Source organism: Symphalangus syndactylus, chromosome 18 (genome assembly GCF_028878055.3).
Source record: "Symphalangus syndactylus isolate Jambi chromosome 18, NHGRI_mSymSyn1-v2.1_pri, whole genome shotgun sequence".
Taxonomy (NCBI): domain Eukaryota; kingdom Metazoa; phylum Chordata; class Mammalia; order Primates; family Hylobatidae; genus Symphalangus; species Symphalangus syndactylus.
In genome coordinates this window covers 39,967,069-39,980,874 of record NC_072440.2, presented here as the reverse complement: position 1 = coordinate 39,980,874, position 13,806 = coordinate 39,967,069, and the positions used below count along the sequence as shown (strand labels likewise).

At 36.9% G+C, this 13,806-nt stretch overlaps 1 protein-coding gene across 7 annotated transcripts in view; it reads right to left on the bottom strand.

The window, feature by feature from the left end:
- PDE4D (phosphodiesterase 4D) overlaps positions 1-13,806 on the bottom strand; it is a 1,541,788-nt gene that overhangs the window by 805,562 nt on the left and 722,420 nt on the right. The window contains exon 1 of one of the 7 annotated variants that reach the window (XM_055252925.2): positions 2,683-3,500. The exons of 5 other annotated variants lie outside the window; for them this stretch is intronic. In XM_055252925.2, coding sequence (XP_055108900.1) covers positions 2,683-2,945 — 263 coding nt within the window. In that variant the 5' untranslated portion in view covers positions 2,946-3,500. Of the gene's footprint in view, positions 1-2,682; positions 3,501-13,806 lie in introns of those variants that run through there. One more of the 7 variants, XM_055252914.2, reaches the window with a different exon arrangement.

Sequence of the window (13,806 nt, the reverse complement as noted above, 5' to 3'; positions counted from 1 at the left end):
ATTCATCTGAGCCTGGCAACCTTGGGAATCACAAGTTGCAAATAATGGAACCACATGATGGTAGAATTCCAGGTCCCTGAGGCACCCAGTGGCTAGGGCAGGCTGCCTCCCCACAAAAAGCAGAAGAAATAAAAATTCACATTGTCAATCCAAAGAGATTTGGAGAATATTTTGTAGAACAGCAAGATTATCTTAGCTAAAACAGATGCCTTCCAATATTATTGATTTATTCTACCATGGTATAAATTATTGGAAACCAACAAATGGTTCTTGCTCAACTTTGTAATAATTAGGTACAGAATAAACATGTTAGACTCAGTAGGCATTAAACGTATGCATAGCGAATGGAGGGGAATACCAGGAGCAGGAAACCAGCACTGTGAGGCAGAACACTGTAGTAGCAACAAATTAGATACAAATATATTTACATTTATATTTATGTCAGAACAATTCGAAACATATTTTCAAAATTCTCCATAGTGCTTAGTACAAACTGTGAAAGCACAAATGAGATTTTTGTCAAAAGATGCCTGTGGATATTATGAACCTCTTGGGGCTCATTCAACCAATATGGAAAACTTGAGATACTCTTTCCAACTCCCTTGCCTGATGGACTAAAAGTCCATAGGGGAAACTGCTTCCTTCTGAGTTACTGAAAATCGATACCACGATTTTTATTTCTGGTTTCCATTGCTCTCTTTATGCTTTTCTTAATGGGCTGTGACCTGATACACTAAAATGAAATATTGATAGAAATTGTGCTCATGAAGTTTTTCTAAACAGCACCAGAAAAGGAAGTGCCAGAAATGTCAGAAGAAAGCCTATTTTCACGGGATTTCCTGCCTTCCTTACATCCCAACATGTCTAAATAGTTCAGATAACCTCCAGCTGAACTCTAGGTTGCTCCACTCAGACTGAAATCAAACAGCTGAGTTGAGGGCCACTCATTCAGCAATTGGTGCAATTTAGACTGAAATCAAACAGCTGAGTTGAGGGCCACTCATTCAGCAATAGGTGCAATTTAGGAACTGCAGTGATAAAGTAGCGCAACCAAAAAGGACACTGGACACGGAAATTCTGGTCCTGGCTCTGTAGGAACTCATGCCAGCTCTCCTGCTCTGGCACCCGATGCCTGGCCTTGGGCCAACCTTCTCCTTCAGTGCATCTCCCAGTGTTTATTCATACCTTTCTTTTATTCACTGCTTGTTGCTCACAATTTTTTCCAAAAAAAAAAAAAAAAAAAAAAAAAAAAAAAAATCTTCCTCAAAGAGAAGCCATCATTTCCCAATAATTTATTTAAGACAGAAAAAGTCAATGTTTGTCTCACTCCTCTTATGGCCATTATATCTACCAAACTCAGAAATGCCATCTAGGTGTTGAAATCTTGGGGACAATAAGAACACTTTGCCAATCAGAGATCTAGCTACTTAAAACCAAATTTTTGAGGTTGGTCATGTCTTTGGGTGTGACATGCCTTTTTTATTTCCTTTGTCATGACTTTCATCTATAACATTAATGCTTTCCTGAGCATAGTCTTGTCACTAGTTTAGATTTTAATTCCTTTTACTTTTTGCTGCTTTCCTTCTAAAAGCCTCGTTTCTGCTTTTTTTCCCCCCATTGCTAACGTACGTACTGTTTAATTAGTTATGGCAAAACTGTATAAAAATTATTTAGTCATACAGTTTCTCAGCTAACACACTCATTCTTGTTTTCTTTATCATAATTTATACTTATCAAAATGTAGATGTAATGTATAGAACCTACTATTACCTGAAATTAACTAAGTGTGTAACACAGACCTAGTACTCGGACTCACTGATCAGAGCTTGGAATGGCCTCTACTCAGGCAGAAACTCCAAATACTCCAAATAAGCTCACATGATGGTCTGTTTTAATATTTGGGTTTTTCTTCTTCTTTTTTTTTTTTTCAAGAGCAGGAAAAGATCACGAATTCTCCAGAAAAACACATGGAAGCATATGCATGAAACAAATTCACCCATTATAAAGAAGATAAAAATATTCACAAAGAAAATAAAAAGATTGGCAAAATATTCTAATAATCCAAATTCAAAGAACACAACAATACCACCAAGTACCAGCCTGCAACTTTCTGCGTAGAATTCCTAATCCCTTTCTTCTGTCCTTTGGAAAGGCATGTTTAAGATTATGCATACTGTATATCAAAGTCAGGAGTGAGGAAGGGCTTTATGAAGACACACCATTACACACACACTATACGTGTCTCTGTTCAAGTGGGGATCATGCAGAAAATAGAGCAAACTATGCTTTTCCTCCCCTCATTTCTGGTCCTTTCTTTCCTCAGCTGTTGGGGAACCTGGCAGGGAAATTAGTTTAAGGAATCAAAGAAACGCCACCACGTACGTATGGGAACAAAACTGCATTCTCATTTGACATCTGGCATCCAATTTTCTTGTAGGAACTTGCAATAGGAATTGAACTTTGAGAACCACCCACCTCAACCACTCCTAGTACCAGTCTCCAGGATTCTTGCCCTGACTTGGACATTTGTGGCATTTATGGTTAAGGGAGATTACTTGGCCATAAATCCCCGGTGAGGAATGATGATGGTCCTCCCTCCCTACCCGCAAAATTAAAGGCGCGAGAGCAGGAATCCCTGAAGGGAAACGGCCACCATTTCTGCGTGGTCTGCTCAAACCTTACCATGTATGTGCCACCGTGAAACGCCGCTGTTTGGGGATGTTGCTGCTGAGAAGCATTCTGCGCAGAAGCCTGGGGGAATTTCTCGGAGAGATCACTGGAGAGAGCTTGGGAGAAACCGATTTCCTCGCTGTCTTGGACTTCTCATGCTGCAACAGGTTTTCTCGCAAGGATTTCACAAGGTCTTCGTTCAGCCACGGGTTTGGACAATGCGGATTATCCACTTCAGGTACTGTTAAGGTGTCCGGGCTTGTCTGCTGAGCCATTTTCCTGGTCAACTTTGTACAGTTGGCAAGAATCCAGGGCAACGTGGTTCCCTCGCTCACGGTCCGGGAAATGTCCAGGGAAGCAGGTCGGAGCCTGCTGCTGTTAGTGCATTCAGTCGCCTGCCTCAGTCTCTCTGGAGAGCCTGGGGCTGGGTGCAGAGGAGGCGAGCGCACTCCTCCGCGGAAGCGTATTAAACGTCACCCCTCCTCTCCCAAGCCCCTGCCAAAGATCACTGACAAGCTTGCATAGCAAATGAACAAGGAGGGAAAGCACCGCGCTCGCAGGGCTTTGTCCGTTCTACAAAGCAGCCTGTTAAACTATTGGAACTAATGCGCCGCAGCTGCGCCAGTGACTTCTGCTGCTTATGTACATAAAAAGTCCTGGGGGGAGGGCTTAACCATCAGATGCCTGCTGCTGGGTTGTTTGGCTAGTCTTTCCATTTGCTTATTCCTGAATCCAAAGGAAAGAAAAACTTTGAACTTGACCTTCCTCTCCCGCAGGGCTATTTATCTCCCTACAGTCCACGTTCATAAAAGAAAAATGCCAATCCTTTGTTTTTTCTCTTTTTTTTTAATAAGGGAAAAATAAACAAGCCCTAGCTACACAAGGAGAAATACTTCCCTGCTTACTAAACTCAATCTGATGAACCACATAAGACAAATCCCATGAGAATGAAATTGACTTTTTCTCCCTTTGTCTCTAGTTAGAACCCAAACCAACAAAAGGTTTCAAAATACTACACGTGGAACGCTTTACAGGTTGCAGTTGTGTTCAACAACCTTATTAATTATGGCCCTTTCAAAGAACTAACAACACTATTTAGACTCACAAATGATATATGTTTTCTCTTTGCATTTAAACTAATGCCCCTCCAGAAGGACAGATAGTTTTCATAAGAGTAGTTTCAATTACTATTTGTGATATATACAATTTTATGTATTCAACTATAAGATGGTGGAATACATCTAGCTTTTCGTGATTTCCTTTATTGCCTTTTAATGTAAGATTTTTATGTGCGATGAATAGAGCTTCAACAAACTTATTCAGAGTGCTTAAAAGAAATAATTTTGCAATTGGAAAAAAAGTAAAAATGTTGTAACAAGAAAGTATGAAGTAAAGCCTGTTAAATCTCATTTATGTGGACACTAGAAGTGCAGACATTAAACAGCATTGGAAAGAAACTCAAACCTTTGCATAGGGAAGTTCCCAGTAGCTTAGTGATGCTACAGACCATGCAGGATCGAAATCAAATCACATTTCTAACGATCTAGGAATATTTTATGTTTTTTTAAAACACAATAACTTAGGGAGCTACAAAATGCATCCAGAAAAAAAAAAAATGGAGACTGGAATGATTCTTTTTGTTTCCTATTAGGTCAATTTTAAAAGTTTCTTCTGTTTCCCTGCCCCCTGGTTGCTCCACTTTAAGTTCCAATTCCTTGCCTTTTAAATGTTTACAGAAAAGTGTACTCTGAAGTTCTATTCACAGAAGCACAGGGTCAACCACTTGGTCCATCTTTCCTGTTAGCATGCCCACAACAATTCAATGACACATAAGTGCTATGACTTCATCAAAAAATGTTAGACAAATATTTGAATTTGAAGAATCAGGGTATGATTATTCTTATCCTCATAATTTTTACCAATATAAAAGTTTTTGTCACTTTACATCATTAAGTGGCAAAGTATGTGTGTGCGTGTGTGTATTATCTATATATATACTATATCTATTTCTATAAAGTGGGTTGAGGGACTGACAACGGCCTTAGAAGTTGTGCAAAACAGGTGTGCAATGCTTGCCCTCAAGGAGCTTGTAACTTAATGGAAAGGATTGGACAATACTTAGAAAAACGTACCAGAACAACTGGAAAATGGAATAATCAGATGCAGAAAAGTACAATGAAAATGAAATGCATATATGATGAGAAAACTCTGGGTAAAGTTTAAGAAGGGAAGGTTCAGAAATTGATGGAAAGAAAGAAGTGCACTTTAGGAGTAAAAACTAGAATGGACAAATGCAATTAAAAATGTATTTGTACATGTTTTTAGTTTTGTGCAAAACAAAACAAACAACAACAAAATTAAAGGCTCAGCAGTCTGTAGACACAAAGCCTGTTCAGGTTCAAAGAAATAAAAAATTCAGATGATAGGATAAGTGAGAAAAACTAATATGTATTAAACTGAAATGGCAAAAAAAAATTTTAGAAAAAATCTCTAGTTTCTGAAGGCTCAGTTCCATTCAACAAACATTTATGGGCATTTATTTTTTTGCCAGGCACTATAATGGGTGCTCTAGGGTATTTAAAGATTAGCTTGGCCAGGTGTGGTGGCTCACACCTGTAATCTCATCACTTTGGGAGGCCAATGCAGGAAGATCACTTGAGCTCAGGAATTCAAGACTAGCCTGGGTAACATAGCAAGACCCCATCTCTATAAAACATTAACAAATAGCTGAGTGTGGTGGCATGCGTCTGTAGTCCCAGCGCTACTCAGGAGGCTGAGATGGGAGGATTGCTTGAGCCTGGGAGGTTGAGGCAGCAGTGAGCCATGATCATGCCACTGCACTCAAGACTGCATGACAGAGCGAGACCCAGCCTCAAAATAAATAAATAAAAAGATTAGCTTGATATTATATCTCTATATCTGCCCTTGGGGAGCTTATAGCCTAATAGGATAGACAAGTGCAAAATGATTGACATGAAAAAGTGTAGCCCAAGTACCCAGATGAGATCCTGGAGGCTGGAGATATTTAAATGTCTGGCTCTAAGTAGAGAAAAGTGACTCTTAGTGACCAAGTAAAGGAAGAGATGATACTAAGAATGATATGGGCAACAGAGCGAAACTCCATCTCAAAAAAAAAAAAAAAAAAGAAAAGAAAAAAAGAAAGAATGATATGGGCAATAATAGGGAAATTCATTGAGTTCAAGGGACTCTGGGTTCTAGTTCTTGCTTTCAGCCACCTTGTAGAAGAACTTATGTTATGAAGAGTAAACTATTTACATGCTGATCTTCTCATAAATAGTATGCCATATAGAATGTTCAGAGAGTCTGGGCACTTTGTTAATGATCACAATTAAGCTAAATTGTAGATATAACAATATTCTATTCAAAATGCATTGATCATTATGGCTAAACATGGACAAAAGCATTCTGCAGATCTCCCGTTTCTTTGGTGTGTGTTAAAGGATTTCAGTGTATTTGGTGGGTGCAAAAGTAATTACAATTTTTGCCATTAAAAGTAATGAAGCAGGATTGAGAGTTTCTTTACAGGTCCCCATATCCCATTATTATTATTGATTCAATTTCCTAATGCTTACTATTACCCTCCTAAATCTGCCAAATGATATGATATGCATACTGCTTTTTAAAAATACAAAATTAATTTTGTTTTGAGAATTCTTGGCCAGTCCTTGAAATAACTTGAAAAAGCCTGCAGTGTTTCAAAGTTATGCTTGAAAATTGCTGCCTTAGGAAACACAAATTGTGAGGTTCTGAAGATAACCAAAGGTGGGTGAGTTTTGGACAGACTGGCAATTTTTTTCTTATGTTAAGGCAGAGGGTCAGAGGGCGCTCTTCCAACAGGAGCACTCCACAGCTTGTGTTTTTCACAAAATCTCTTTAAAATTAGCTGCCAGGAACTTGTCTGAAAAACACTGTACTGTAAGTGACAGCCAAATAAGGCCTCAGGTTTTAACAAGTGGAAATTTGAAAGTGGGCGAAATGTTTTGATAAAGTCACCCACGCCTAGAACAGCAGATAACATCTCTTAACTTCATAAAAGTTTTCCTAGATACCTCTTTGTGGATTTTCAAAATTTGTGGGTTTTTTAGACTATTTGGAATCCTTGAAAATGTTTTGTCTCATTAATCGTTTATAGGTGATAACAAGGAAGATGAGATTTTCACAGGTTCTGAGACAAAAAGTGTGCTTTTCTCTAGGTAAAAACAAGCAAGGCTAGATTTCCCACAATGGAAAGGGAGCAATGATGTGGCTCATTCAAAAGGATGGAAGAAATGATTTATACTCAGCTATGGAAAACATTGTATGCTTCTCCAAACTATGTTCTAATTAGATAAAGAAGGGTTAAAAGGAGATCGCTTTCAAATTGTCCACAGGATATAGTCCATGGAAACGACCTGATAGAGGGAGAGGTTATGTTGTCTACTGGGTAAGAAGGTATGGGCTAATTTTAGAAATGAAAAGGTCATTTTGAACCGCAGAAGTACTAGTTACTAATTGTGTTACTTTACTTTTCAGTGGCTCAGTTCCAGATCTGTGAAATAGGATGATAATAATGAGGATGATGATAGTAGTAGCTATTGCATAAGAACACTACAAGGATTAAATGTGTTAATCCCTGTGATATAAAGTGTTTAGGAGAGTGCCTGGTACAGAATAACCACCCAATAAATAAAAATCTACCGCTATGTGATACAAGGAACTTAGAGAAATTCACACTTAGTAGATATCAATTATGTACCAGGAACTTTGCATTTTATTTCCCTTAATCCTTGCAATCACACTTAGGGTGTTGTTTTTGTACTACAATTTTAGAGATGAGGGCATAAGGAGGTTAAATAACTTGCCAGAGGTCATATAGTTTACCAATGCCATAAATGGGATTTAAATCTGTGTCTATGAGGTGCCAGAGCCTCTATTTTGACTCTACATTATACAAACCCAAAAGGAAAGCAGATCTAGTATTTAAAATTGATTATGGTTAGTTCTATGGAAAACAGTAGACACCTGAGTCCCCTGAGTTCTTGATCTAGTTAACACTAAATTTTGCCCTTGGCTACTCTCAGAATATACACCGAGTCCACCTGTAAAGCCTGCCAAGTCATGAAGTTCTTTCTGAGGCATGGTATTGAAGTAAGGGCAGCTGAAGGTGGAATTCCTGAGATGTTTTTTGTTTTTATGATTTTTTTTCTCATCTATATACCTGTCTTCTTTCAATATGAAGATGTTTTAATTAAATTCCATGATAGTTTTCCACTTAACCAAATAATATATTCTAAAATTATTTTATCTTAAATTTTCATCATGATTGTTTTTCATTATAAATTTTGATGATAAAATTATATCATCCCCTTATATAAAAGCACATCTGAACACTGTAGAATGTGGTTTTTCAAATCATCATCATCGACCTTTTATTAGGTACTGGGCTAGTAGGCGGAGATTTCCAAAAAAGTAAAATACCTACTTTAGAAGGGAATATAAACAAAACTCCCAACAAAGAAAATAAACACTAAGAATCAAATTAATAATAGAAACGATTGGTGCCTCCTGGGTTAAAAGGAGTGACCAATAACTTATCTAGACAGAGAATAACTCAAAAACAAGGCAGCGCTTGAATTAAGTCTTCAAAGAAGGTACATATGGAGGAATAATGATAGGTTTGGAGAGACAGGTAGTTTAGGGGAGGTAAGATGCATTGGATTTTTAGACTTTTTACTATGGAAAAATCAGTAAAATTTACATGGTAGATGGGTAAACAATATATAAAGAGATTTAAATAAGTTTAACCTGGTTTTAATATGTTCTATAATTTGCAAAAGGAGGATTCTAAAGATCTTATTTCAATATGTCCTACTCAATATGAATTTGTGCAGAAATGGAAAGAAAGTGAGTACAAGAGTTAGAAAGATCTGTTCATTGGCTCTATGTAAGCTTGTAAGTCAATAGAGAAGTCAAAAATTCATCGGATATTTCTTATACATTCCACCCAATTAAACATCAAGAGCCAGTAAACAGTTTAAGAGTTTCTAGATTTCATTGAACAAAACAAATATATGTCTTGATTTACATGAGAGCTATATTTTGAGCATATGTTGTGCTCTTCTAAGATCAATTGATTTTAATAAAAAGATCAAATCTAGTTATATGGGTTTTTTTTTCCCTAGATTAAAACTACATGTTAGAGTGATCTCTGCTGAAATAGTCATTATTTCACTTGAAAGAAACGTTAACATTTTATAGGGCACAACTTATAATGGCATTTTTTTCTTTTTTTTTTTTTTTTTTTTTTTTCTGAGACACAGTCTGGCTTTGTTGTCCAGGCTGGAGTGCAGTGGTGCCATCTCAGCTCACTGCAACCTCCACCTTCTGGGTTCAAGTGATTCTCCTGCCTCAGCCTCCTGAGTAGCGAGTAGCTGGGATTACAGGCACCAACCACCATGCCGGGTTAATTTTCATGTTTTTAGCAGAGATAGGGTTTCACCACATTGGCCAGACTTCTCTCAAACTCCTGACCTCAAGTGATCCTCCCGCCTCGGCCTACCAAAGTGCTGGGATTACAGGTATGAGCCACTATGCCTGGCCTATACCAGCAATTTTAACACAGCATGTTTATTTTATTTCAGAGAAAAGTTGCAATACAATTTAGGTAAGAACCTTCCCTTTCCTCCTAATATAGTCATTCTAAAAATTCTAATAATGAACGGAAATTTCTTCTAATTATTTTGCTAAAAGGAAACCCCAGAATGCCCTCTCTAAATATTACTCTAACTTCAAAGAAGAAAATAAGTTTTGATAGCCACTAAATGTTCAACATATTATAATACCCTGTATTTCTGGGTTTTATTTCGGTGAGAGGAATAACCAAACATTTTGTCTGCAACATGTCAACAACAACAACAACAACAAAAATCCCATATCTCTATCTATACTAGATCATCCCTTAGCCTATTGAATTACTGAGAAAAAAATAACTAGATGTAAGTGCAAAACACTAGTGCACTAAGCATAAGCACTTTGCATTATTACATGATTTGATCATTACAATCATTCTAACAAGGTGGTCACTGTTACCCACATTTTAAATCTGAGAAAACTGATATACAAAAAAAAAATTAAATAACTTCCTTGAAGTCATCCACACCAAATGATCTCTAATCCTCAAGGTCATAATAAAAAGATTTTCAAACTCCCCAAAATTGTTCATTGTATTACAAACACCAGACATTTAGTGCACAAAAGATCTTGGGTGGAACTTCAGAGTCCTTGTGCATAATGAAAGGTGACAAGAAGAAACAAATGTTTGTTGTCTTTGTCCACATAACAGACATGATAAGGAACAAAATCCAATATGTATCCTAAATTCAGAGGAATATAACACAATAGTGATCTATTCAAAACTCAACACCAAGGAACACATTTCCTTATCTTTCTCTTTCATTCGCTGTACCCACCCCCAACCAGCCCCCAAGACAGGATTTTTTTTAGAATCTTTCTCAAATTAGTATAATATAACTGGATAACTTCCCTCTGATCCCCATACATAACATCTGTTTCAGTCATTCTGTTTTTTGAATATGGTTTCTATGAGACAATGTATTTCACTGAACATGTCTATAATTCATAGATTTTTAATTGTAGTTGGAAATTTTTTCTAAAGGTAAACATATCTAAACAATGATTTCTCATAAGGAAATCATATTTTCAGAAATAACATTTTTTCATACCTAACTATAAGGAATCTTCTGAAACCTAGATGTTTATGTGGGAAGCTTTACAAAAGGCATTATGGAAACCAGAGTTGTATTCCCCATTTTGTAATAAGTTAGCGAAGTCACCTTGAACAAGTTCATTAAACTTCTCTGGAACTCACTTTCCCAGTATAAAGTCATATAACTTTACTAAGGTTTAATAACTTAAAAAAAATCTTATCCTAGTGTTGAATTGGGAGTTTCATTTGTCATTTAAGAAAAACAAGTATCACGTGCATCCTGAGCCAATACAGTCTCTTCCACTTGCATGCGGTGTTATTATATACCACAAATGATTTAGAAGAAAAATGAAAAACAAGATATTCAATGTTTAGGAAATTGAAGATGGAAAACAAGAGAGTGCTACAAAAAATAAGTGCCTTACTGATGCTTTTGTGGCTCTGAAACTTGGGAAACTTTTTTCCCCAACTAGGTAAAAAATTTGTTCTGATATCTGAGTCACAGCTTGGAAGACAGAGTGGGAGAGCAATGCCTGAGTTAATTTCATATTTGAAATCAAAGCATTGTTTTACTTCTAAAATAGTGAAACTACACAGATAGGTATATTCACTGTTACATAATAAGTCAAATTTTCTAAAACATCAGGGCTTAAGTTACCTTTTAGACAATTTCAGAGGAACCTCTCCACTCACATTTCACAAAGCATGTCTCACCAAAGATGAGTTTTGCCTAATTTTAATGAATGTTTCATAAAAAAAAAGCATTTTGTGATTTAAAAAATATACGGAGCTGGGTTGAATACAACTAAATGGGGTTCCTCAGAGTAAGAGCTCTCCGTCTTTTAATATGTTAATGTGATTAGTGAATGTAGACTTGCCTGGCTGTAAATCCACCTGCATCCTCCAGCATGTCCAGAGATTAATGTTTCCAGGAACCCTTCACTGGACTTTCCACAAACATCTCCTTGAACATAGCTGATAGATAATGCAAACCTTCCTGATTTTCTGGTGTGCGTTCTTTTTTCTTTTTGTTGAACTGCAGCCAAACGGAATGTTTCCAGCAGAATGATGACTTAGTTCGGGTACTGGCTGCCCTGGTAATAGCCTCCATTAGAATCAGGTTATTGTTATGGTACTGCTCTCAAGCTAATTTCACCCTCCTCTGCAATTGGTGTATCTCCAAATGTAAAAGACATAACCTTAGCAAAGGCTATGAGAGGGATGGGGCCATGCATCTAAATGACAGCTTTGTAGACAGAAGCCTGTCGGGAGGCTGTGGACAAACTAACAGGACAGAAAAATATTGGACTAGATGGTACTGTTGGTAAGAAGATGTATAAAGGCAACTGGAGGCCAGGCAGGTGCTCTTCAAACATTGATGGACCTACAGATCACCTGGAGACCACGCTAACATAAAGATTCTGATTCAGTACATCTGGGGGGAGGCTCGAGCTCCTGAATTTCCAAAGCTCCCACGGGATGCTATTGCCTGTCCATAGATTGCTCCACATGTATCTTGGCCTTCGAGTATGTAGGGATTGATGGCTAATGAATACAGCAAGAGAAGGCAATTAACTTGGACACAGGTGATCCTATTTCTTTATATTCAGGCATTTGTGTAATGTTTAAATTCACTGCTGATATTTTATTAAATCATGCAATTTCTAAAATAACTTATATAACAATATTACATAACAAAATCATAAACCATTTTTTTCAAAAGCGCATCTACACTCTAAAAGATTCCATTCTAGAAGCAAACTTTGCTATATTAAATCCACACTTTTTAGATGAGACAAAAAAGAAAAGTTGAAATAAACTCTTTTGCAGGTGTTGTGAATATCTATGTCTGTTAATAAATTATAAATTAAAAGTAATAATTACATAATTGAAAGGTAAACTTTAAGACTTATAGACTGTTTTCTGAATGTAATTTATTTAATTATTCTACAAGCATTTAATAAGACACACTATGTGCTAGGTTCTGTGGGTCCAGTGAAGACATGGTCTTTGTGTATCTGGGGATACAAGATTCATTCTTTGCTATACTCACAGTCTCCTGGGACTTTCAGTCTAGTCTACTGTGCAGTATGAAACATACCAAGGACACTTACCATCAAGATTCACTACCACACTATTGACCTATTATCTAAAGAATTAAGAAAGTATGCATCCGCCAACTCGATACACCTAGCCTTATAGTCAATCTATGGATAACTGTAAAAGCGGGTATATGCTTTTCTTTCTGGGGCTTCCCAAGAAGTTATTCTGACCTGGAAGTGCTCAAGTGGTTGCTAAATTATGAATATCAATTTGAATTTCTTTCTGAAATTATTATTTTAAGCTCTAGTAAATACATATGAATGTTACACCAATATTATAAAGGCATATATTCTAGTTAGGCTAATAACCACCATTTATATTCTGTAATTATATAAACATTGCATAAGCCAACTAGCAATTATCTAATCAGTTATAAGGGAAATCAACCTACGACAAAGAAATCCTCTTGATACACCCCTGGTGAAAACACTTCAGTCTAAACAGCAGTTGCCTCATGATTCTTGTACTTTAAATGCTGGGAATATAGTAAGTGTTCAATAGACACTAGACATAGGTAGAAAAGGAAGGAGGAAATGATTTTGCCATTTGTTTTACTATTTTTTATGATTTTAGATAGTTAACAGGCTAAAAAAGGGTAGGGTGTTCAAATCAATGTACACTGATCTATCTACTAAAATTCTACATTGTTTTAGAAATCCTTTTGCTAGGCCAGTGCAGTGGCTCATGCTTGTAATCCCAGCACTTTGGGAGGCCAAGTTGGGCTAATCACCTGAGGTCAGGAATTTGAGACCAAACTGGCCAACATAACGAAAACCGTTTCTATTAAAAATACAAAAATTAGCTGGGCATGGTGGCACATGCTGTAATCCCAGCTACTTGGGAGGCTGAGGCATGAGAATCTCTTGGACCTAGGAGGCAGAGGTTGCAGTGAGCCGAGATTGCACCGCTGCACTCCAGCCTGGGCAACAGAGCAAAACTCTGACTCGGAAAAAAAAATAAATAAGTAAAAAAAATTCTTTTACTAGGCATGCTTTTCATTTTAACAGTGTATTTGTTTTAAATTAGCTAGATAATATATGATATATTCTCATTGTAAAAATGTTAAAAGTTCTGCAGAACTCTAAAGTTTCCGTAGACCACCATCCCCAAACTCAACCTTCCCCCAGGTAACTCTGTCATCAGTTGTGTTTATTCTTCTAGATCTTCACTCTCCATTACAGTGGCCACCATCCAAATGTTGCTATTAGGACGTGACATGAGGTTTGTAGAATTGATAAATGAAATTTTTATTTTTATTTAATTTTATTAATTTAAATTTAAATAGCATCATGTGGCTAGTGGCTACC